The sequence below is a fragment of the Bos indicus genome, chromosome 6 (genome assembly GCF_029378745.1).
Source record: "Bos indicus isolate NIAB-ARS_2022 breed Sahiwal x Tharparkar chromosome 6, NIAB-ARS_B.indTharparkar_mat_pri_1.0, whole genome shotgun sequence".
Classification (NCBI taxonomy): Eukaryota; Metazoa; Chordata; class Mammalia; order Artiodactyla; family Bovidae; genus Bos; species Bos indicus.
The window spans coordinates 65,286,515-65,313,572 of record NC_091765.1 but is presented as its reverse complement, the minus strand read 5'-3'; the positions used below and the strand labels follow the sequence as shown (position 1 = coordinate 65,313,572).

The 27,058-nt window shown below is 36.3% G+C and overlaps 1 protein-coding gene across 1 annotated transcript in view; it reads left to right on the top strand.

Moving 5' to 3' along the window:
* GABRG1 (gamma-aminobutyric acid type A receptor subunit gamma1) overlaps positions 1-27,058 on the top strand; it is a 93,705-nt gene that overhangs the window by 48,969 nt on the left and 17,678 nt on the right. Inside the window, exons 3-7 of the mRNA XM_019962133.2 lie at positions 642-709; positions 20,344-20,564; positions 21,418-21,500; positions 24,097-24,234; positions 24,357-24,509. Coding sequence (XP_019817692.2) covers positions 642-709; positions 20,344-20,564; positions 21,418-21,500; positions 24,097-24,234; positions 24,357-24,509 — 663 coding nt within the window. The remainder of the gene's footprint in view (positions 1-641; positions 710-20,343; positions 20,565-21,417; positions 21,501-24,096; positions 24,235-24,356; positions 24,510-27,058) is intronic.

Below are 27,058 nucleotides of genomic sequence, written 5' to 3'. Positions count from 1 at the left end.
GTCATGGGCGGAGTTCCTCACGCTGGCTACCGGCAGTGATAGAATTCCAGTTGAGCTATTCCAGATCCTGAAAGATGATGCTGTGAAAAGTGCTGCACTCAATATGCAATATGCAATATGCACTCAATATGCAATATGCCGGCTCCCGGCAGCATGGCAACCCACTCCCTCTTGCCTGGAGAATACCATGGACAGAGGAGCCTGGCAGGCTACAGTGCATGCAGTTGCAAAGAACCAGACACGACTGAAGCGACTGAACATGTGCACATGCACAGGCTTACGTAACAGTATTTAGGCTCTAAAATCCATCTGGTCCTAAATTCTATAACTGTTGCAGAGTAAGTCATCTAACAACTTTAACTGAATTAACTTTATTAATTTTCATGGAAGGTTTGAACAGTTTTAACATTTTTAGGCTATGCGCTGAAATATTTTTAGTCAAAAATGGTCTTTTTTAGTTACATAATTGACTTAAAAGATGGTTGTGTTTATATAATGAATCATGCTCCTTCATTTCATAGTGCAAAATGTTTTATAACTAAAATGATAAAGTATTAATGATTAGTAAAGACTTATTTAAATAAGATTTAATACCACCTCTGATTATATCTTTGAACATTCTTTGTATTGGTATTTTGCAGTGAGGCCCACAGTAATTGAAACTGATGTTTATGTAAACAGCATTGGACCAGTTGATCCCATAAATATGGTGAGTTATGATATTAAAAATTATTATTTGCATAAAGTTCTTGAGTACATACCACAGCAATAGAATGAATATGTGAGCAACTTCTGAGAGCTAATTCTGAATGAGTTCGAGGTGAAAAGGTGAAGTGATTTTCCGGTTGTGCATAGGCTGACTCTAAGGTATAGAGATGACTTTGTGGACAGCAGAGTCATCTTTTGAGATTGGGAATATAGTCACATATGCCCTCAAATGCTAAAGGCACATTCAGGAGGAACGGTCCAGCAATGATTTGGATTTTAAGTTCAGGGAATAAGTTGATCTGGAGATGATTTGGAAATAGATATAAATTGAGAAAGGAAGAAGAATAAGCAGTATAAGATATAGCTTGAAGCCTTGAGAAGTGATCCAAGAGAGATACATATTAAGAAGAACACAGATCTGACAATCAGATGGTAAATTGAGGCCAACGTGTATAAACTACAGTGGAAAAACAGAGAAGTGCAGAAAAGGGACATAATCAGAAAAGTCAGTGGGTAAGAGAAGCAGGGAGAAGATGGTATTAAAGTATCTGAGGAAGAAAAGAGGATGAAGAAGAAGGAATTAATAAACAATTGTCTATGTACATGAGAATCCAATGATAAATGAATTAAATTGGGCCTACTGGTATTGGCTAGATGGTACTGATTCTCTCAGATAAAATTCAGAGGAATGCTGAAAGTAAGAAAAGAATAAGAGCTGAATCATATGTCTGCTCCAGCCTCATAATTGGTCTCATACCCAACTTCTTGGCACAGAGCCCTGAAATACAGGTTCACAGACATGAAATCATATGCTGATTTCAAGATGATGGAGATTAAGTGGGAATGCAGGTTAATTTTATGAACTACTATTTTGAGAAAATTGACTTACACTGTAACTACTATTTTAAGAAACTTGACTTAGAAGAGAATGAGATAAGAAGTTGGTGGTAGAGAGGGAAGAGAGTGTAAGAGAACTATGGGCAAGAGAGAGAATATGAAAAAATGCCAAGGGAAGGTCATTTAGGCTGAAAATTAATAAAAGTGTGTAACTATGCTTTATCTCTTACATGTAGAGTGAATAGTTTTCCTTACCATTAAAAAGACATAATTAACACCTACAATACAACCCATAGACATTATTTAAAGCAGATTGAAAATGTACTGATCCGAACCCTAATAATCCCATTTCTGAGTCAGACTACTTGTTGCTTTTCAATGGGTTCTATCATGTGTTATTTTCATCTCCTTTGATGGACACCCATGTTAGCCTCCCAGGCTGCCGAAATAAAGTATCAGAGACTGGATGGCTCTAACTGTAGACACTTATGTCTCAAGTTCTGAAGGACAAAAGCTAAATCAAGGTGTCAGCAACTTTACTTTTTTCTAAGACTTCTCTCCTTGGTTTGCATATATCCGCCTTTTTGCTGAATCACATAGGCTTTCTTCAGTGCATCCACTTCCCTTGTGCTCTTTGTGTATCCAAATTTTCATCCAAGTTTCATCCAAATATCCAAACTTTCCCTTATTATAAGAACAGCAGTCAGATTGGATTCAGGTCCACCCTAACAACCTCATTTTAACTTAATCATCTCCTTAAAAGCCCTGTCTCCCAAAACAGTCATACCCTAACGTATTGGGGGGTTAGGCCTTCAGCATATAAATTGTGGGAGGACACCATTCAGTGCATGCTGCAGCTGCTGCTAAGTCGCTTCAGTCATGTCTGACTCTGTGCGACCCCATAGATGGCAGCCCACCAGGCTCCCCCGTCCCCGGGATTCTCCAGGCAAGAACACTGGAGTGGGTTGCCCTTTCCTTCTCCAATGCATGAAAGTGAAAAGTGAAAGGGAAGTCGCTCAGCTGTGTCCGACTCTTCACAACCCCATGGACTGCAGGCTACCAGGCTCCACTGTCCATGGGATTTTCCAGGCAAGAGTACTGGAGTGGGGTGCCCTTGCCTTCTCCGAATTCAGTGCATAATACCATGCAAAGATAATTTTCTAAGGCTTTGATGATTTTTCTCCCCAACTTCATTTATTCATTATTACAACAAATTGTCCCTTTATTCTAGTCTTAACCATTTTATAATTGAATGTTATTGTTTAGTCATTGTCCTGTCTGACTCTTCTGTGGCTCCATGGACTGTAGTCCGCCAGGCTCCTCTGTCCATGGGATTTCCGAGATAAGAATACTAGAGTGGGTTGCTATGTCTTACTTGAGGGGGATATTCCTGACCCAGGGATCCAACCTGCACCTCCTATATGGGCAAGCTATTCTTTACCACTGAGCCAATGGGGAAGCCCTTTATTATACCTGAATAACCATCATTATATACCTAACAGTTATCAGTGTCTACTTTGTCCTATAGTATTACAGTCATGATCGGTTTTTCTCTTAGTCAACATGATGTTCATGTGTTTGTCATTAACTTTCACAGTGCCTATATTGATCACCATAGTGGCAGGATTCTCTCCACACAATAATGGACATCTTTGTTGCCTCAATGCAAATGAATATGAACTGGCTGTGGATAAGTTGAATTTGATAATCTGAAAATTGGAGCCAGCTCTCAGGGTAAAGGGTTGATGCAAATATTTGTCAGGGATTAGCTAAACCTCTGAGGAATTGGAAGATCTGAAAGTAAAGAGAGAAGGAAAAAGAAACAATATCAGACCTTGAGGAATATATACATTTAAGGACCTGTAAGATGAAGCTGAGTTAGCAAATTAAACTGATAAGTTGACAAGAAAATGAAGATAAAGCAAGGGAAGGTAAAATTTGAAAGTGTTTTAGTTTTCCTTCTAACTCCAAACAAATTTATATACAACCACTTGGTTTTCATAAAGATAAAGAAGTTTATATAGCTGTGTGTATTAATTTAACATTATGCAAATATAAGATTTTATAAAGTAATGCCTTACTAAGATGTTAATTTTCTCTTTAAAAGAATCTTAAAATATTCAGTCTCTACTAATACTTAGGTAAACCCATTTAGGGATGTGGAAGTCTAAATTTTCCTGCATTGTGTATTTTTTATTTGAGCCCTTTGTCTTCAATTTGAATGAATTCATTAAAGAAAAAATGAGGTTATTAAAAAGAAGTAGAATTCAAGACTGAATTAGTATTCCAGAAATACTTTCACATGAATAGCTATCAAGAGACTTCTGTGATGATATTCTTGCATAAAAGTTTCATAGTATTAAATATTTAGTTTCCAGTGGGGCAAATCACACACTTGTAACCTTGGACAGTGATAGTTTTTTTTTTTTTTTAAAGCTAATTAAATGAAATTACTATTAAAATTGGTGATACTAAAGCACATATAAGAAAAAAACTAGAATATTTAATAGTGTTTATTAAAACAGAAGCATGTCATACTAGGAACGAAGGAACAGTTTACAGAGAAAACTATTTTAACTAAACAATGCAGGAACATTAGAATTCAGTTATTATAAAATGAATAGAATTGCTTTGACTTGAATAGAATTAAGCAAGCAAGTCTTTTCCCCCTCTTAACTACATAAACAACTTAAGGTACTGATAAGAATCAAAGCTACTATATAAGTTTAATAATTTTACTTTTTCAAATGAAATAAAATACGGTTTGGTACAAAATGCTTTTTTTTTTCAAACTTGGCTGCATAAAATAGTATCTGTAGATTATTGATAAGACCTAAAACAGTATCATTCTACGATCATATGTATCTTTCTTTTCTTTTTTTTTAAATTCAAGGTTAGGTTAATGGCTTCAATCCTGGTGTCACTGTCAAACATTGGATATTCAATAATTGCATGTTAAAAGAATGAATAAATTAGTCGATAAATAGATTGTCCCATAATTTTTATTTTGAAAATTTTAGTGCAAAGTGAGTAACAGATACAACTAATCAGAATTGAAAAAAAAAAACTTGGAAAGAGGCCATTCAACTATGCATGCTCTAATTAAAACTGTCTAAATGTAAACAGAAAAAAAAAAAAAACAATAAAAAATGAAGGCACAAAATGTTAATAGAGGTTATTAGACTGAAATTAAAGTATTTCATCCTCTTAATTTTTCAAGTTTTGAGGAGATTATGTGTTTTCACTCTTTTGAGTAAATATCTCAGGGTAATTAAACAATTGCAGTTATCCTCTGGTAGCACATATAACAGCCAAGGGTTATGGGAATTCCCTGAATAAAAATCAGTGAAAGCTCCAGTGAATCCAAGATGATATAATGGGTATCTAGCAATGGCACCCCACTCCAGTACTTTTGCCTGGAAGATCCCATGGACGGAGAAGCCTGGTAGGCTGCAGTCCATGGGGTCGCTAGAGTCGGACACGACTGAGCGACTTCACTTTCACTTTTCACTTTTATGCCTTGGAGAAGGAAATGGCAAACCCACTCCAGCGTTCTTGCCTGGAGAATCCCAGGGACCGGGAAGCCTGGTGGGCTGCCGTCTATGGAGTCGCACAGAGTGGGACACGACTGAAGTGACTTAGCAGCAGCAGCAGCAGCAACACAAGGGGAGTAAGTACAGAACAGTAATCATTGAAAATTACAGCTATAGTTTGGACGTGGGTTTCCCTGGTGGCTCAGACGGTAAAGCGTCTGCCTGCAATGCGGGAGACTCAGGTTTGATTCCTGGGTCGGGAAGATCCCCTGGAGAAGGAAATAGCAATCCACTCCAGCACTCTTGCCTGGAAAATCCCATGGACGGAGGAGCCTGGTAGGCTGAAGTCCATGGAGTCGCTAAGAGTCAGACACAACTGAGCGACTTCACTTTCACTTTTCACTTTCATGCATTGGAGAAGGAAATGGCAACCCACTCCAGTATTCTTGCCTGGAGAATCCCAGGGATGGGGGAGCCTGGTGGGCTGCCGTCCATGGGGTCACACAGAGTTGGACACGAATGACGCGACTTAGCAGCAGTAGCAGCAACACCCTTATACAGCCCAATATTAAGAGATTATCAGTATAGGTACTTTGAAAGTGTCAGATCAGAGAGAAAAACAGTGATAAAAAAACTTCTCAAGAACAAGATCCCAAATCATGTCTATAGAATTTAACTTTATATCATTGTAAATGCCAGGGTCATAGGTCACATGATCTGAGACTATGGTTCCTAAGCTGGATAGATTCTTCAGCCTTGAAATTTTTATTGGTTATGGTACTGGAGACAGGGCTGAAGAATGAAGGCACCAGTTATAAAGAGGGCAAATTAGAAAGAAGCCAGGGCACCAGCTGGGCTAGATTCCAGAGTAACTACCTGCTGGAGTGACAACACAGGGAAGTTCAGTTCAGTCCCTCAGTCTTTGTGATCCCCTGGACTGCAGCATGCCAGGCCTCCCCTGTCCATCACCAACTACCAGAGTTTACTCAAACTCATGTCCATGGAGTCGGTGATGCCATCCAACCATCTCATCCTCTGTCATCCCCCTTTCCTCCCATCTTCAGTCTTTCCCAGCATCAGGATCTGAGCAGTACACAAATAGGATTTATTGTATTTAGCAAAAGACAAGTTGTTTTCTTTCTTGCCAGTATAGAAATATTTAACAATAATGCCCCCTTTCAGGCTTTTTTTTCCAGAAAAGGAAAGTTCAACTGTTCCCTATAAAAGTATAAATAATCTTAAAGCATACGTGAACTTACAAAAGTTATAAACATTAATTATTATTGCATGGAAATGAAATAAGGTGGATAAGAGATTTTTTTAGTAAAGAAGTTTTGTTCTATCATTTAAGCAGAATGGGCAAGCATCAAATGTCTGTATAGAAGGTGCCTGAGTGCATGCTAAGTCTCTTCAGTCGTGTCTGACTCTTTGTGACCCCATGGACTGTAGCTTGCCAGGCCCTTCTGTCCCTGGGATTCTCCAGGCAAGAATACTCAAGTTTGTTGACATGCCCTCCTCAAGAGGATCTTTCCAACCCAAAGATAGAACCCTGGTTCCTGCGGCTTCCTGCATTGTAGGCAGATTCTTTACCACTGAGCCACCATATAGAGGGTGGTGGTTTAGTCACTAAGTCAAGTCCAACTCTTTGTGACCCCGTGGACTGTAGCATTGCCAGGCTCCTCTGTCCATGGGATTTTCCAGGCAAGAATACTAGAGTGGGTTGCCATTTCCTTCTCCAGGGGATCTTCCTGACACAGGAATGAACAGGTGTCTCCTGCGGCTTCTGAATTAGCACAGATTTTTTTTTTTATTTTTTTTTTTTTACCACTGAGCCACCTGGGAAGCCCATGAGGTATAGTTAGAGGGTAAGGTATATTTAAATAATTCATTTGAGAATGGTGAGAACTGACTTTTAAGATTTTTTAAAAATTTTACCTTATTTTATCAAACTCAATTTTTATCATTAAATCCCTAGACATATAACTTTTGTTTAACCATTCCAAATATACTGAGAAAGCTGGTGCTTGGGGAGAAGTTTTTTCTTCATGAATCATGAATTTCTTTCAAGGAGCACATTTCTTTAGCATGGTTCATACAATTGGTCGTGATGTTCTTGCTGCTACTGCTGCTAAGTCGCTTTAGTTGTGTCCGACTCTGTGCGACCCCATAGACAGCAGCCCACCAGGCTCCTCTGTCCCTGGGAGTCTCCATGCAAGAATACTGGAGTGGGTCACCATTTCCTTCTCCAATGCATGCATGCATGCTAAGTCACTCCAGTTGTGTCTGACTCTTTGCGACCCTATGGGCAGCGGCCTGCCAGGCTCCTCCATCCACAGGATTCTCTAGGCAAGAATACTGGAGTGGGTTGCCATTTCCTTCTCTACCCAATGTTCATAAGTTCTTCCATTTCTCTGTCTTTGTCTCTTTCTGCCCCTCTTTCTTGGGGTTTCTTCCTCTCTACTCTTTTCCTTCCCATTCCTCTCCTTCCTTTCTTCTCTTTTTTTGTTACTGATGCTTCCAGATTTAAGGAAATAAAGATTTAAACATAGCTTCTAAATATTAAATTAACTCCATGTTTTACTTTTACTGTATTAACAGGAAATAGTCACTCCTTGCCAGCTATATTACTTTTAGGAATTATAAAACAGCAACACATTAAGTTTACTTGTTTCATTTGTGCAACATTTTAAAGCTTGCTACCATAGTTTTTATTTCTTTTTTTGCATATTACATTAAGATTTATTTTTTCATTATATCCTTTAAAGTCAATTTCTTTTCACTGGCTCTATTTTAGGTAACTTTTGACTCAACACTAACAGAAATAAAATTAAAAATTATAAATAGATAAGTGTTATTTTCATCTCTGTGCTGCTTTGATCCAGAATGCTCATTTGCTCCAAGAATAGGAAGTTAGAGTTCTTATAATAAAGAAATTAAATTGACAACTAAACCTGCAAAAATTATTAAAATAATTTATACTATTTCTTAATGTTAAAAAACACTTAAAAATTTTTATTCTATGATCTTATTTGTCTTTTATTTATGTAACACTTCTATTGTGACAGTTGATACATTGATTACTGAGTTAGAAAATATATAGCCTTCTTTGGAGAAGCATAAAACCTAGTGGGGAGGATTAGATAAATACAGAGGACGAAGGGTCAGGAAAAATTCTGTTATAAATCCATACATATTTTAACTTGCAAATGGTGATCCTATGCCATATTTTCTAAACTATTTTTGAATAATATCATGGATTATCATTATACAGTGGTCACCACTGTTAGCTACTATTTTAACATTTTAATAACTTTATATACATGGTTTCCCCAAATACTATATTATTATGCATATTTTTACTATAACATGGTATCTTTCCATGTATTATATCATGGCTATTATTACACTTGCTGCTAAGTCACTTCAGAAGTGTCTGACTCTGTGCGACCCCATAGACGGCAGCCCACCAGGCTCCCCTGTCCCTGGGATTCTCCAGGCAAGAACACTGGAGTGGGTTGCCATTTCCTTCTCCAATGCATGAAAGTAAAAAGTGAAAGTGAAGTCACTCAGTAGTGTCTGACTCTAGCGACCCCATGGACTGCAGCCCACGAGGCCCCTCCGTCCATGGGATTTTCCAGGCAAGAGTACTGGAGTGGGGTGCCATTGCCTTCTCTGGTTATTACAGTTAATTCCTGTTTAAAAATATTAAATATTGCCTCCTATATTAAATATATATTTAATAATTCATTTTCTAATACTGTGGTTAGTCTTTGGAGGTGTCTAATGTTGAATTCTTTTTTAATGATTTGCCTCCCAGCTTAGTTATAATTTTGAGTCCTTTATGTACTAATAGATATAGAATGTTCTATAATGGGCTAGTACTGCTTGACAGTTCTGGCCTCAGGTTAGGATTAGGGGGAAAGTTCTGTCAAAATGTCGTTAAAATCTGGTTTTTAGTTTTGCTTCCTACCTAGCTAATTTAAGGCCCTGTTTCATTTGTCAAATGTTATAGTTAATACAGTTATACCTTTTGAATCTACAGTTTTCACCTCTTTATTTAAATTGAGTTATATGGTACCTACCAAGGGTTTTCAGTGATGATTCAAAGTTATTAAGCAACCACTTTGATTGTTTCATTTCTTAATATAAAATTTATTTATATGAGGAGAGTGACAAATAGTATTATGTTGCTAATAATATTTTTTAAAAAACAGAAAAACAATGAATAGGAAAAAGCAGTTTAGCACATAAGATGATGATTTATCATGGACTAAAGATCACTTCAAAGGGATAATATTTCACCATTTTAGAAGATTCAATTCAGTTCACTTCAGTCACTCAGTAATGTCTGACTCTTTGCAACCCTGTGGACTGCAGCACACCAGGCTTCCATCACCAACTCCAGGAGCTTGCTAAAATTCATGCCCATCGAGTTGGTGATGCCCTTCAACCATCTCATCCTCTGTTGCCTCTTTACCTCATGCCTTCAACCTTTCCCAGCATCAGAGTGTTTTCCAATGAATCAGTTCTTCACATCAGGTGGTGAAAGTATTGGAGCCTCAGCTTCAGCATCAGTCCTTGCAGTGAATATTCAGGACTAATTTCCTTTATGATGGACTGGTTGGATCTCCTTGCAGTCCAGGGGACTCTCAAGAGTCTTCTCCAACACCACAGATCAAAAGCATCAATTCTTTGATACTTAGCTTTCTTTATGGTCCAACCCTCACATCCACACATGACTACCAGAAAAACCATAAATTTGACTATATGGACCTTATTCAACAAAGTAATGTCTCTGCCATAATAGTATGGACCTAACAGAAGCAGAAGATATTAAAAAGAGGTGAGTAGAATACACAGAAGAACTGTACAAAAAAAAGATCTTCATGCCCGGATAATCATGATGGTGTGGTCACTCACCTAGAGGCAGATATCCTGGAATGTGAAGTCAAGTGGGCCTTAGGAAGCTCACTACAAGCAAAGCTAGTGGAGGTGATGGAACTCTAGTTGAGCTATTTCAAATCCTGAAAGATGATGCTGTGAAAGTGCTGCACTCAATATGCCAGCAAATTTGGAAAACTCAGCAGTGGCCACAGGACTGGAAAAGGTCAGTCTTCATTGCAATCCCAAAGAAAGGCAATGCCAAAGAATGCTCAAACTACTGTACAATTGCACTCATCACACGCTAGTAAAGTAATGCTAAAAATTCTCCAAGTCAGGCTTCAACAGTACGTGAATGGTGAACTTCCAGATGTTCAAGCTGGATTTAGAAAAGGCAGAGGAACCAGAGATCCAGTTGCCAACATCCGCTGGGTCATCCAAAAAGCAAGAGAGTTCCAGAAAAACATCTATTTCTCCTTTATTGACTGTGACAAAGCCTTTGACTGTGTGGATCACAATAAACTGTGGAAAATTTTGAAAGAGATGGGAATACCAGATCACTTGACCTTCCTCCTGAGAAATCCATATGCAGGTCAGGAAGCAACAGTTAGATCTGGCCAGGGAAAAATAGACTGGTTCCAAATTGGGAAAGGAGTAACGTCAAGGCTGTATGTTGTCACCTTGCTTACTTAACTTATATGCAGAGTATATCATGAGAAACACTGGGCTGGATGAAGCACAAACTGGAATCAAGGTCGCTGGGGAGAAATATCAATAACCTCAGCTATGCAGATGGAACCACCCTTATGGCAGAAAGTAAGAGGAACTAAAGGGCCTCTTGATGAACGTGAAAGAGGAGAGTGAAAAAGTTGGCTTAAAGCTCAACATTCAGAAAACTATGATCATGGCATCCAGTCCCATCAGTTCATGGCAAATAGATGGAGAAACAGTGGAACAGTGGCAGAGTTTGTTTTTTTTGGGCTCCAAAATCTCTGCAGATGGTGACTGCAGCCACGAAGTTAAAAGATGCTTACTCCTTGGAAGGAAAGTTATGACCAACCTATACAGCATGTTAAAAAGCAGAGGCATTACTTTGCCAACAAAGATCCGTCTAGTCAAAACAATGTTTTTTCCAGTTGTCATGTATGGATGTGAAAGGTGGACTATAAAGAAAGCTGAGCACCGAAGAATTGATGCTTTTGAACTGTGGTGTTGGTGAAGACTCTTGAGAGTCCCTTGGACAGCAAGGAGATCCAACCAGTCCATCCTAAAGGAAATCAGTCCTGAATATTCATTGGAAGGACTGATGTTGAAGCTGAAACTCCAATACTTTGACCACATGATGTGAAGGACTAACTCATTTGAAAAGACCCTGATGCTCAGAAAGATTGTAGCTGGGAGAAGAAGGGGATGACAAAGGATGAGATGGTTGGATGGCATCATTGACTCAATGGACATGGGTTTGAGTAAACTCTGGGAGTTGGTGATGGACAGGGAGGCCAGGAGTGCTGCAGTCCATGGGGTTTCAAAGAGTCAGACAGGACTTAGTGACTGAATTGTACTGACCAGACCTACTCCCATAATATACATTAAGAGATACGTCCAAGGTAAGAGAAAACCAAGTAAGATGGTAGGCACTGAGAAAGGGCATCAGAGGGCAGACAGACTGAACCACAATCACAGACAACTAGCCAATCTGATCACATGGACCACAGCCTTGTCTAACTCAATGAAACTAAGCCATGCTGTGTCAGGCCACCCAAGACAGATGGGTCATGGTGGAGAGGTCTGACAGAATGTGGTCTACTGGAGAAGGGAATGGCAAACCGCTTCAATATTCTTGCCCTGAGAACCCCATAAACAGTATGAAAAGGCAAAAAGGTAGGACACTGAAAGATGAACTCCCCAGGTCGGTAGGTGCACAATATGCTACTGGAGATCAGTGGAGAAATAACTCCAGAAAGAAAGAAAGGATGGAGCCAAAGCAAAAACAACTCCCAGTTGGGGATGGGACTGGTGATAGAAGCAAGGTTTGATGCTGTAAAGAGCAATATTGCATAGGAATCTGGAATGTTAGGTTCATGAATCAAGGCAAATTGGAAGTGGTCAAACAGGAGATGACAAGAGTGAACATCGTCATTCTAGGAATCAGCGAAACAAGATGGACTGGAATGGGTGAATTTAACTCAGATGACCATTACATCTACAGTACTGTGAGCAGGAATCCCTTAAGAAGAAATGAAGTAGCCATCATAGTCAACAAAAGATTCTGAAATGCAGTACTTGGATGCAATCTCAAAAACGACAGAATGTTCTCTGTTCATTTCCAAGGCAAACCATTCAATATCACGGTAATCCAAGTGTATGCCCTGACCAGTAATGCTGAAGAAGCTGAAGTTGAACAGTTCTATGAAGGCCTACAAACCTACTAGAACTAACACCCAAAAAAGATGTCCTTTTCATTATAGGGGACGGGAATGCAAAAGTAGGAAGTCAAGAAACACCTGGAGTAACAGGCAGATTTGGTCTTGGAATACGGAATGAAGCAGGGCAAAGGCTAATAGAGTTTTGCTAAGGGAACGCACTAGTCATAGAAAACACCCTCTTCCGACAACACAAGAGAAGACTCTACACATGGACATTACCAGATGGTTGACACTGAAATCATATTGGTTATATTCTTTGCAGGCAAACATGGAGAAGCTCTATACAGTCAGCAAAAACAAGACCGGGTGCTGACTGTGGCTCAGATCATGAATTCCCTATTACCAAATTCAGAGTGAAACTGAAGAAAGTGAAGAAAACCACTAGACCGTTCAGGAATGACCTAAATCAAATCTCTTATGACTATACAGTGGAAGTGAGAAAGATTTAAGGGACTAGATCTGGTAGACAGAGTGCCTGATGAACTATGGACGGATGTTCGTGACATTGTACAGGAGACAGGAATCAAGACCATCCCCAAGAAAAAGAAATGCAAAAAAGCAAAATGGCTGTGAGGAGGACTTACAAATAGCTGTGAAAAGAAGGGACATGAAAAGCAAAGGAGAAAAGGAGATATACCTATTTGAATTCAGAGTTCGAAAGAATAGCAAGGAAAGATAAGAAAGACTTTCTCAGCGATCAATACAAAGAAATAGAGGAAAACAACAGAATGGGAAAGACTCGAGATCTCGTCAAGAAAATGAGAGTTACCAAGGGAACATTTTATGCAAAGATGGGCTCAGTAAAGGACAGAAATTGTAGGGACCTAACAGAAGCAGAAGATATTAAGAAGAGTTGGCAAGAATACACAGAAGAACAGTAGAAAAAGATCTTCATGCCTGGATAATCACAAGGGTGTGATCACTCACCTTGAGCCAGACATCCTAGAATGTGAAGTCAAGTAGGCCTTAGGAAGCATCACTATGAACACAACTTTTGAAGGTATTGGAATTCCAGTTGAGCTATTTCAAATCCTGAAAGATGATGCTATGAAAGTACTGCACTCAATATGCCAGCAAATTTGGAAAACTCAGCAGTGGCCACAGGACTGGAAAAGTTCAATTTTCATTCCAATCCCAAAGAAAGGCAATGCCGAAGAATTTTCAAACTACTGCACAATTGCACTTATCTCACACGCTAGTAAAGTAATGCTCAAAATTCTCCAAGCCAGCCTTCTGCAATACGTGAACTGTGAACATCCAGATGTTCAAGCTGGTTTTAGAAAAGGCAGAGGAACCAGAGATCAAATAGCCAACATCCACTGGATCATCAAAAAAGCAAGAGAGTTCCAGAAAAAACATTTGCTTCTGCTTTTGACTATGCCAAAGTCTTTGACTGTGTGGATCACAATAAACTGTGGAAAATTCTTAAAGAGATGGGAATACCAGACCACCTGACCTGCCTCTTGAGAAATCTGTGTGCAAGTCAGGAAGCAACAGTTAGAACTGGACATGGAACATTCGACTGATTCCAAATAGGAAAAGGAGTACATCAAGGCTATATATTGTCACCCTAGTTATTTAACTTGTATGCAGAGTACATCATGAGAAACACTTGGCTTGAGGAAGCACAAGCTGGAATCAAGATTTCTGGGAGAAATATCAATAACCTCAGATATGCAGATGACACAACCTTTATGGCAGAAAGCAAAGATGAACTAAAGAGGCCTCTTGATAAAAGTGAAAGAGGAGAGTGAAAAGTTGGCTTAAAGCTCAACATTCAGAAAACTAAGATCATAGCATCCGGTGCCATCACTTCATGGGAAATAAATAGGGAAACAGTGGAAACAGTGTCAGACTTTATTTTTCTGGGCTCCAAAATCATTGCAGATGGTGACTTCCACCATGAAATTAAAAGACACTTACTCCTTGGAAGGAAAGTTATGACTAACCTATACAGCATATTAAAAAGCAGAGACATTACTTTGCCAACAAAGGTCCATGTAGTCAAGGCTATGGTTTTTCCAGTGGTCATGTATGGATGTGACAGTTGGACTATAAAGAAAGCTGAGCACAGATCGAAGCTTTTGAACTGTGGTGTTGGAGAAGACTCTTGAGAGTCTCTTGGACTGCATGGAGATCCAACCAGTCCATCCTAAAGGAGATCAGTCCTGGGTGTTCATTGGAAAGACTGATGTTGAAGCTGAAACTCCAATAGTTCAGCCACCTGATATGAATAGTTGACTCTTTGGAAAAGACCCTGATGCTCGGAAAGGTTGAGGGCTGGAGGAGAAGGGGATGACAGAGGATAGATGGTTGGATTGCATCACCTTCTCAAGGGACATGGTTTTGTGTGGACTCTGGCAGTGCGTGATGGACAGGGAGGCCTGATGTACTGCGATTCTTGGAGTCACAAAGGGTGAACTGAACTGAACTGAAGTGCCACTGCAGATGATGTCTGCAGCCATGAAATTAAAAGACGCTTACTCCTTGGAAGAAAAGTTATGACCAACCTAGATAGCATATTCAAAAGCAGAGACATTACTTTGCCAACAAAGGTCTGTCTAGTCAAGGCTATGGTTTTTTCAGTGGTCATGTATGAATGTGAGAGTTGGACTGTGAAGAAAGCTGAGCACCTAATAATTGATGCTTTTGAACTGTGGTGTTGGAGAAGACTCTTGAGAGTCCTTTGGACTGCAAGGAGATCCAACCAGTCCATCCTAAAGGAGATCAGCCCTGGGATTTCTTTGGAAGGAATGATGCTAAAGCTGAAACCCCAGTACTTTGGCCACCTCATGCAAAGAGTTGACTCATTGAAAAAGACTCTGAATTGGGAGGGATTGGGGTCAGGAGGAAAAGGGGACGACAGAGGATGAGATGGCTGAATGGCATCACTGATTCGATGGACGTGAGTCTGAGTGAACTCTGGGAGATGGTGATGGACAGGGAGGCCTGGTGTGCTGCAATTCATGGGGTTGCAATGAGTCAGACACGAGCAAGGGACTGAACTATCTGACTGAACTGAAGTGAAGGTATCAGAATTAGTCAGAAGGTTTTCAGGAAAGAGAAATCACTCTCAAGCAGGATTCATTGTTGTTATATAATTCCTAGTGCAGAGTTTAAACTGAGTTGTTTGTTGTGTAATCATCAGTTCTGGGCTTAAAGAAAATGAAGTTTTATGTGACTAACACTGAGGAATGTAGAGAAAAAAGAAAAAAGAAAAATCTCCTCCTTGGGGACCCTGGACTTCTTATCAACCACATAGGAATTGACTCTCTCAATATCTTAAATCAGAAGTATTTTTATAAGGATAAGTCACTGGGTGCTACAATGTCGACAGGGCCTTTATTCTTATGTTTAGAATATGATCACTGAAACTTAGAGCTAGGAAAGATAAGAATGATAATTTTATGTAGTGCCCTCATTTTTCCATTGAAAAAGAATAAAGGACTTAATCAGCTTCCTACTCTAGGAACTCAGAATTGGGAGCTGACATGATTTCCTGTCTCCATTCAACCAGTATTCTTTAGATTACATCGTAACTTCTCACTATAACACACATTTGATGTATTTGTAGTAGTTTATCTTAAAAGTGTTTAAAATTATGTATACAGTTAAAGTGGAGAAGGCAATGGCACCCCACTCCAGTACTCTTGCCTGGAAAATCCCATGGATGGAGGAGCCTGGTAGGCTGTAGTTCATGGGGTCACTAAGAGTCGGACACAACTGAGTGACTTCCTTTTCACTTTTCACTTTCATGCATTGGAGAAGGAAATGGCAACCCACTCCAGTGTTCTTGCCTAGAGAATCCCAGGGGCGGGGGAGCCTGGTGGGCTTCCGTCTGTGGGGTCACACAGAGTCGGACATGACTGAAGCAACTTAGCAGCAGTAGCAGCAGCATACAGTTAAAGCGAATGTCCTATTCCTTAGTTGTGTTATATATATATATATTATTTATTTATTTTTTCAGTCCAAAGGCTTTTAAATAATGTATGAAAGCCTTAGGTTTCCCATGGGCAATGGATTTTAACTCACATCAATTTAAATAAAATCTGAAGTAGATAAATCTTGTTAAAAGTCTCCACTTTTAACATTTTGCTATAACAGAAATCATGACAAATCTCTCTAGGAGAACTTGTGCAAGTCCTGCAACAGGCTTTGGTTTTATCTGCATAGAGAACTCTATTTTGTGATAAGTAAACACTGGAAGCCAGCACTTCCGATGATACTGCGAAGAGTGCTATTCTAGAAGCATACTGATACATCAGAAATTCTCTGATTCTATGTTTGTGTTAGTACTTGAACTTGGACAGCATAATTAACTTTTGTTTTAGAGACAAAAATCTCTAATGTTAGTTTGCAACTGTTTAAAAGTCAATTCAGGTTAAATAAAATTTTCATCGTGAAGTCTTTATTAATTTCTCCTAGCTGAAAATAATCTCTTTTGTTTTTATTTCTCTTTAATTCTGTCTCTCCTAAGTAGTATTAATTTCCAATTTTATTATGTAAATATACATAACGGAAAAACTTCACATTCATCTTTGTAAACTGAGAACAATATAGAAGTAACTTGAACACTGAAAAATATTTGTTAAAAAGTTATTTGATGAATATACATGGCATTATGTACTTTTGGCAATCTAAATTTACAGACATAAAAATAGAACCCAGTTGGTAACTGAATGGAGGATTTATGTCATAATATCCGTCAATGTATTGATGACTGACTTCAATGATTAAAGTATCTGACAAAACCTTTTTTTCTTTTTCGTTTGAAGAAAGGAATACCAAGTCTTTTTCTTATCTTGTGACAGTATCAAGAAGTTGGTGCTTTTATAATAATTGAGCAAATTGGGGAAGAATCCTATGAACTTGCATCACTAAAGCTATTTGTGCTGGTGATTAGCTACACTTGTACCTTTTCTTTACATGTTTATAGCCTTAGTATCTGATTCACTGCTAACCACTGATCTATTTTACTGTTTTGGCCATGTGAATCAATAGCTTAGGGAGAGATCAATGCCAGGTTCCTAAGATCAGATGAGAATCAACCCAATTTCATGATGTAATTATGCACCTAAGTTAATTATTTAGGTCTGCATTTCGTGTGATGTTAATTTCATTACTAAAAAAAGATACTGAGTTAACCTGTGCATTTAAGTTTTAGACACAGCACGTAATTGCAAGCTGACAGTGAAGTGGGAAAAGGGCATGACACTCACTTTCATCAATTATGGTTTGATTGATTGAGTTAGAAGTCAAGATGGCTCACTTCTTCACCTTTACCCACTAATGCTATTTTCTGGGCTAACTGCAAGGAGGCAAAGTTTCACAATGTACATATGATCTGAAATGCTAAATGCACTGCTCCTCATCTTGAAATGTTTATCCTAGAAGCTATTCTCCTTGTTGTTCTGAGTGACTGGAAGTTCCTTTTCATGTTTCTTTTGCTTAGTTATTATGTAGATAATTATAACCTGTAAATAGGAACATGAAGTACAAGAACACGGTTTGATCATTTTCTTAAAACTACACTAATACAAATGAGCAAATAAAATGGGATTTTTCAATTATGTATAAAATGGCACAGGCTTGAATAACTTCTTATCTCAGTGAAGCATTTATTAAGGATTAGTAATTTAAAACAGCTTGGAAGTATTAACCTCTGCAAAAAGTTTAGGAAGGATGGATTATCAAGACACATGCTCTGTATCTTTCTCTTCTTGAACCTAGATTGAGGGAATTGTGAGCAGAAAAAAATCTTCCCATTTTCCCAAAAATCTCTGCTTGAGGAAATTTGACCCTTTGGAAGTCATAACTCATCCAACAGTGATTAGCACAGTTACAAACAGGTCTGCTAAAGAAGGAACTGCCAGCTGAAAAGCAGGATCCACAACTGTTTGCTGGGCTGTTTCCCAGCCCTATACAAGCTAGTTCTCAAGTGTCATTTTTAATGTCCTGTTCATTAGGAATACTGCAGCCAATATACCTACTAAGTAGCTTAAGGTTTCCTCTACCAACCAATGTTGTATCTTTGCTAATCCATAATCCTGGTGGGGTATGTTAGCCTCTTACTTTATCTTAAGCAGTTTCTGCTGTTCAATTCTCTCTACCATTTAAAGATTTTTATTTCATTAGTCAAACTCTCAAGCATACTTCTATTTATTATATTAAATATTTCTTTCTGGGTAAGTTTGGACAAGAGCTAGCATTACATCAAGAGTGAGCAAGTAATCTCTCCCACCTCAAATGACTCATATAAAACTTCATACTTTTCGGTTTACTCTTTTCCTAACCTTCTAACATCAAAGTTTCACACATACATACACCTATTTTCCTTTCTCAATAGCATTGGTTATGCATTCTTATTCATTAATTTTATCAAATTATTTTTTACTTTTATAATATGGTAGGCATAACTGTCAGGATACAAAGGTAGGTTATACCTAAGCACCTACTTCTAAGAATTTTCTCATAACCATGCAATTTCCTATTTACAGTCTTTCTGATTATGAACAGAGGCTTTCCTCTAATTATGGCACCCATCAGGCCTCACTATGATGACCATTATATGTGGTTGCTATGTATGTGGATTTGGGATTCAACTTAACAATGCCTCAGTTTTCATACCATCTACTCTGTGATGTAGGGAGAATTATTTTATGTCTCTATTAATGCTAAGTTGCTTCAGTCGTGTCTGACTCTGTGCGACCCCATAGACGGGAGCCCACCAGGCTCCCCTGTCCCTGGGATTCTCCAGGCAAGAACAATGGAGTGGGTTGCCAGTTCCTTCTCCATCCATGAAATTGAAAAGTGAAAGTGAAGTTGCTCAGTCGTGTCAGACTCTTAGCAACCCCATGGACTGCAGCCCAACAGGCTCCTCTGTCCATGGGATTTTCCAGGCAAGAGTACTGGAGTGGGGTGCCATTGCCTTCTCCAGTTTCTATTAATGAACATTCCTTAAAATAAATATTATAGTAGTAATTATTTCATAGGACTGTAGTAAGGATTTAATGACATGATACTTGGAAGTGAAAGTCGCTCATTCATGTCTGACTCTTTGCAACCCCATGGACTATACAGTCCATGGAATTCTCCAGGCCAAAATACTGGAGTGCGAAGCCTTTCCCTTCTCCAGGGGATCTTCCCAACCCAGGGATCAGAACCCATATCTCCCCCATTGCAGGTGGATTCTTTACCAGCTGAGGCACAAGGAAAACCCAAGAATACTGGAGTGGGTAGCCTATCCCTTCTCCAGCAGATCTTCCTGACCTAGGAATTGAACCAGGGTCTCCTGCATTGCAGGTGGATTCTTTACCAACTGGCTATCAGGGAAGCCCTGATACATGCAAAACTCTATTTCTCTCTCTCTCTCAATTTTTGATACTTGCAGAACTCAACACAATATTTAGCATATTATAAGTGCTTAATGAATTTCTGTGTGTGTGTGTATGTGTGAAAGAGAGAGAGAAAAAGAGAGTGTGTTTGCTTTAAAACATTTGAATCTAAATGACTGAAATTAGTTTTATGGACAAAGGATAATCTAATGGCTGTTAGATAATTTGGTGAGTGCTTGAATTTTGATATTTTAGTGTGTGCCTTTTTGTGTGACTTAATCACTCATAAGTATCACAAAATTTTTATATAGTTGTTAACATGAAAGTGATTGACCTTTATATTAATAACCATATTATAAAATGTTGAATACAATTTACAAAAAGTGTGTGAAGCGACACTGGACAGCAGTTATTGCTAGAAATCTTGGATTTTGTTTTACATGACTCATGTAAACAATGAAAAAGAAAGGTTAAGATAATGGCATACACTTTTCTATGAAAAGATTGAGTTCAAGTGCTATTTACTTACAGAAATTTTAAAATATAAAAATTCAAACTTCTGAAGAGAATGTCTAAAATAGAAGCTTTACTATCATGAATCATTACTCTCTTTTTATCTTTTAGGAATACACAATAGATATAATTTTTGCCCAAACCTGGTTTGATAGTCGTCTAAAATTCAATAGTACCATGAAAGTGCTCATGCTTAACAGTAATATGGTTGGGAAAATTTGGATTCCTGACACTTTCTTCAGAAACTCAAGAAAATCTGATGCTCATTGGATAACAACTCCTAATCGTCTTCTTCGAATATGGAATGATGGACGAGTTCTATATACTCTAAGGTATTACTGTTAAAAAAAAAAAAACAAAAAAAACTTGTAGTTGCTCTAATTTAGTTTCCATATTAATATTTGAAGCGCATAAATTTCCCTTTTTCAAAGTTGCAAAGTAATAAATATGAAGCTTCTTTTATACACTAAAATTTAAAAAGGTGAAATATTGTGGAAACACTTGTTTAAGCTTGGCGTTACCAGTATGTGAATAGGACTGAAAGCAAAGAGGAAAAACTCCTCGATTTCCCTGTTTTGAAGCAGAAAAGGCTGTGGTATAAACACTATATTTTTAAACCTATAAGGCAAACGATTGACAAAGATTTTCTTTAGGAGTCCACCCTGCTATAACACTTTAAAATACTTTGATTTTCAGTGGTGTAGTAAAACATCCCTAACAGAGGATTGAATGAGGGTTGATAGGTAAGATTCAGGTTTATTTAATTCATTGTCTTGAACATATTGACTCATTATAAATCATCCCTTTAATGGAAAGGTGTTTATGATCCAAAGAAAAAATATTACCATACTTAACTGAATACACTCTGTTAATCTGCCTGTGTATGTACGCTTGTGTGCTTGTTGAGATTCTGAAGTATAAAATTTTAATCACAAGCACAGAAACCACACTTGGGCTAATTGAGGCAAGTTAGTTGGCTGGAGAGAAAAATGTCAGAATTTTATTAATCATTTAAGAATGTTATAATATTACTAATTAAGATTTGAGACTTCAGAATTAATATTATTTTATATTGTATCACAGTCCATTATTGTAGGACATAATTATATTTTAAAATTAAAGAAAATATTTTTAATGCCTGAAATTATTTCTTATTATTTAATATTTGTTTTTCCATCCAAATAGACTGACAATTAATGCAGAATGTTATCTTCAGCTTCATAACTTTCCTATGGATGAACATTCATGTCCATTGGAATTTTCAAGTTGTAAGTGATAAAATGCTTGATATTTTCATAGAACTTTATAGTCTATGACCCTTTTTATTTAAAAATGTAAAATGATGTGAGATAAACCGTGATTTATACAATTATCAGAAGTTTAAATTATGTTTAACTGTCTTAAATTTATAAATAACATTTATTTCTTACGTTCAAAAGTGATAATAAATGCATATTGAATATATATATATCTTATTATTCACAAATATTCATTCTATCTGTATCCTTTTCCTATTTTGATTAACTAAAGGACTACTGAAGATAGATTTGTATTCAAATATTTTTACACTGCCATGAATAAAAAGTTGATTGAAATTTTATTCATCTTCTAGGAGGCCAGATTTAAGTTTATTACATTGTATTTGAAAATATATTTAATTGGTCTGGTGAAGAATTTTACCACATAAATAGCAAATATTTAAGAAGACTTTAATGAGTTGGAAAAGTCAAGGAAGAAATAAGTTTATTTCATTCAAAAGAATGAATGAAACAAAGATAAATTTCTAGAGAGAAATAATTTAGGTACACAAACTGAATATTTGTTGCAAGGAAATAGCTATAATCTTTCTATATCAATGTCAGTTTTATTTTATATTTATTAACATTTATTCTCACATATGTTTTTATAAAAGTATTTTTCTACATATATAATTGAGCAAGTCTTTAAAACACATAAAATACCTTTAAAAATGATATTGCCTATGTCTATGAATGATATAATTCTATTTTCCTATTTTAAAATTGATTTTTAAAGATATTTTCTAGGATTTATTTACAGTAGATTATAAGTATTCATAAGTCTTTATCCTGCTTCTTCACTTTAAACATTCTCATGTATCTCTTATTGCCCTTTATTAAGGATTTTCTTGACTTTTTAAAATTTTCATCTCACTAAAATGTCCTTTTTAATTCATAATCTCATGTCTCACTACTTTGATTTTCTAGCATTGACCTCTCAATGAATAAAACAGTCAATTAACAACAAAGACTTGATTAATAGGAACATTCAAGGAGTAGCTGATACAGGAATATTTGAAGATATACTGTATTCTCCTCTAGATATCATGCCTAAGTTCTTGGTGTAGTATCTCTTTAGCTTTGATTGTCTTTACTGGGAATATTCTATCCCTGTTAGTGCAATTGGGTGTCACTAACATCAACATAATAATTATAACCATCTTTTTTTCACACACTCTATATGAGTCCAATAGAGAATTAAGCCTTATCCATTTAATATCTCACAACAAATATATTTAGATGTCATTATAGTTCCCATTTTAAGACTCAAAATCATGAAATTTAGAGTGGTTAAGTAACTACCTCACTGTCTTATTTGACTAAGGTCTAAATCAGCATACCTGAGTGAATTAACTCCTTGAGAGGATTTAATCACAAGTCCACCCAACAGGGATTTTCCCAAACTTCCTTAACTTGGTCCAAAATACCTTGTGTATTTCTAGGACATGTAGCAAAAATAAAAGCATATATTTTTTAAAAGAATGCACTTCCATTCTAGACAGCTACAGAGAAAGTAGATGTTTTCAACACAGATAACTAACAAAGGTCTAGTATCCAGAATATATATAAGAATTCAGACCAAGAAAAGATAGGAAAAAAAACAACAACAGTAAAATAATGGGCAATTGAATAAGCAGTGATCCAAAGAACAAACTCAAAAATCTAATAAGCACGTGAAATTTGTTCTAGATTTCATTTGTATTCAAGGAAAAAAAACAAAAACAAAAACACTCTACAGTGAAAATAAAGAAGCCTGTCCACATAAACTTTAATGAGAACGTGGATCAACATGCATTTTCAAACTCTGCCTGGTGAGAGATGAGGTTAATATATTCTCTATGGAAAAGAGATTGACACTATCTCATAAAGTGGGAGGTATATGTAATCCCCAACCCAGCTATTTCATGTCTAAGTATTTGTACCAGAGAGACTTTTGCATATATGTGTTTTGTGAGACATGTACAATAATATTGTAAACTGCAGTGTTAGTAATAGCCAACAGGAAAGATTACAAGTGTGGACACAGTAAAATGGATGAATACATTTTGGCACATCTTTACAAGAGAAAAAATTTACTACTGCTACATAAAATAGCATGAATGATGATTATAAACACTATATTATAATAAATAAGATATAAAATAATACATCCAGCATGGCAAAAATCAAGCAGAGTTCAAAAAGAACCTAAACTATATTTTTCAGAACTGCTTATCAAAAATATATATAACCAAAATCACAAGGGGAGGATTATCACATAAATCAGGTCAGTGGTTACCTCTTGTTGAACGGGGAAACACTTTATTGGAGTGGATGCATGGTTTTTCTTAAATGCTAGCAAGATTTTATTTCTTGATTTAAATGTAATTAGCATGGACTATCATTATTTAATCATTAGGATTATTCTTTATACTATACTCACCAATTTTATGCAGTATTTTTATATATCAAAATATAAAAATGAGAAAGAATTTCCAAACATTTGTCTTTTGATAATGTTGGTATTGCAACAGTAACAGATTTGGATCTGCTAATGTATATATTTTTAATTTTAATTTTTACTTAGATGGATATCCTAAAAATGAAATTGAGTATAAGTGGAAAAAGCCTTCTGTAGAAGTGGCTGATCCTAAATACTGGAGATTATATCAGTTTGCATTTGTAGGATTACGGAACACAACTGAAATCTCTCACACAATCTCTGGTAAGAAAGGAACACAAATCAATGACTAATGCTAGCATCAAGTGGCATTTGTATTTAAATCTATGGCTTGAAATCCTATACTTATTTGTATTTTATATCCAAAATATTTTTTTTCCTTCTAGGGGACTATATTATCATGACAATTTTCTTTGACCTGAGTAGACGAATGGGATATTTCACTATTCAGACGTACATTCCATGTATTCTGACAGTTGTACTTTCTTGGGTATCTTTTTGGATCAATAAAGATGCAGTACCTGCAAGAACATCATTAGGTATGATGTAATATTATGCTATAGTGTCATACAACTTTTAATGTGCTGAAAGTTTATAATTTAATATATTGGAAATATTCCTCTGACTACAGTCAGACAAAAATGGACAGATAACTCTAGTGCAGTGTGATGTTGAAGTGAATATATGTAAACAAGTAGGAAATAGAATTGTAAAGAGATGGAAATCTCAGAAATGTTTTTAATAGAGGTCAAGGGAAGCATAAAAGCTAAATAAGAATTAAGGCATGAAAACATACATAATCCATGCATCTTAAATGTGGTCAGTATTGTCAGTACTTTTCATCAAGACTATTTTTAGCTGAATCACTAATAGGCAGTATTTATTGACTAGCGTGTATTTAGAAGGCTTTTAAATCCTCTGCTCTTACAATGGTACTAATGAATATTCAACTGTTCCAAAGGACAGGGACAAGAAGTTTCTGGGCTTCTGTTATCTATAAAATGTGTTATTATTCTGTGAACTTTTGAGAGTTGCCTGTATTGATTAAAAGGGTAATTAGTATTTAGTACTTGATAAAAGAAACTTTTCCTTTCTTTCTTTGGCAATCTGTTGCAATAATCAGTGTAATCAGTAATTAGGCATAAGAAAATGTCCCTAATTACTATACATTTTGTTTAAAAGAAAATGATAACCTAAACTCTTATATAGATATACAAAGATAAATTATTGATTAATTGATTACTTCCCCACATCAGTATAGTGCATGAATCTCACTACTGATAATCGTGTCTTAAAAACAAAAAAAGTTGGGACAGTTTCTATTTTCAAAAATAAAGAGGTTTTCCTGTGGTTCTATTGCAGCTGGTAAATAAATAACTCCATTTAGTAAATAGTAAAAAAAAATTATAAAATTCAAATCACATAAAAGTAGCAAGATAAAACAGGAAGTACCTAGTTCTGTACTTGGAACTGCAACTCTCAGAGGGTCTAAAGAGAGGTATAGATACAGCTGGGGACAATGCATCCATATCTGAATGTTGTTTCTGTAATTATTTCAAATTATTTTATGTTACAAGGTAAATAAATTACTTTAGATTCTTTTTGTATGCTACTCTGAGTATTCTTGCCTAGAAAATCCCATGGACAGAGGATCCTGTTGGGCTATAGTCCACAGGATCACAAAGAGTTAGGACATGACTTAGCAATTAAACAACAACAACTGAGTATAGTAAATATTGTATGTTGTTTTTAAACATTATTTTCATATTTTCCCAAAGATAATTTGGATGTATTTTTTATACCTTTAGGTTTCTACAAAGCCAAAAGCCTATGCCATAATGTCAAAGAGAATAGACAATTGTGGAATTGTATTTTTACATGAATTCATATTTTATAATGTTACCGTATCAACTATAAACATAAGCCATAGTCAAGTCTACTTAGAAAATATCTCTTAAAATTGTGAATCCTATGTAGTTGGAGGAGCAAGGATATTTTAAAAATTATATATGCATACATGCATATATATGTCACTGAATGACAATTTCCTCAGCTCATTTATTCAACATTGCATTTTAACAAAAATTTTCAACTGCTTTATGTGAAATATGTAGTGTTCTAGGTGCTGCAATGTTAACAGTGAACATATGTTATAAAGTGCTAATGTTCATGTTAAAACAGGAAACATTTATGTTTTAGCGGGGTACAAAAGTGATGTACACATGTATAAAGCATATGATAAAATGTCAGTGAGTAATAACAGCTATAAAGAAAAATCAAAGTAAATGGCTAGAGAATGACAAGGTATGTGGGTAGATACTCATTTGCTATGTTATCTTGTGGAGTTAGATTAGTCCTCTCTGAGGAGGTGGCAGAGACCTAATGAAATCTCTGTTGGATATCTGGTATTCTAAATGTTTTCTTAATTTCATGAACTCAGAGATATTTTAATAGGAAATCCACCATATTATTTTTAAGCTAAACTCTGTGATAATAAACACTAAATAAAATAGGTAAATATCTAGAAGCTAAGTTCTGCTATAGTTTTCCTTACTTCATGAAATAGATATGTAATAGTATTTTAGTCAAGTGAAATTTAATTTCGTCACTGATAATGAAATCAATCTACTTGGAATGAGACATATTAATGGAAGCAAGGGATACCTTGGGAAATCTACCTTTGACCATAGGAATGTTATGATTTAATAAATTACAAAAAATAGTGCACTCAGCAAGGAAGAGAGAAGAGTGGTAGTCACTGAGATTATTTCACACTTACTATATGAAAATCCTTTAATTATAATTTTGGGTTAAAAATAATTGAAGCAAAAACTGTCAGGAATGATGAGAGAAATACAAAAAATCTACAGTAATAATTGGATATTTTAATACCCTTTCTTTTTCATTTACAGAATAACTACATGGAAAAATCAATTAAGATATATAAAATTTAAATGAAATAATCAACCTACTTTACCTGATTGATATTTATAAAACACTGTACCTAACTACAGAATATACAACATGTTCAAATGCATACAAAACATTAACCAAGGTATTGACAACATTCAAAAGCCTAAAATTTTCC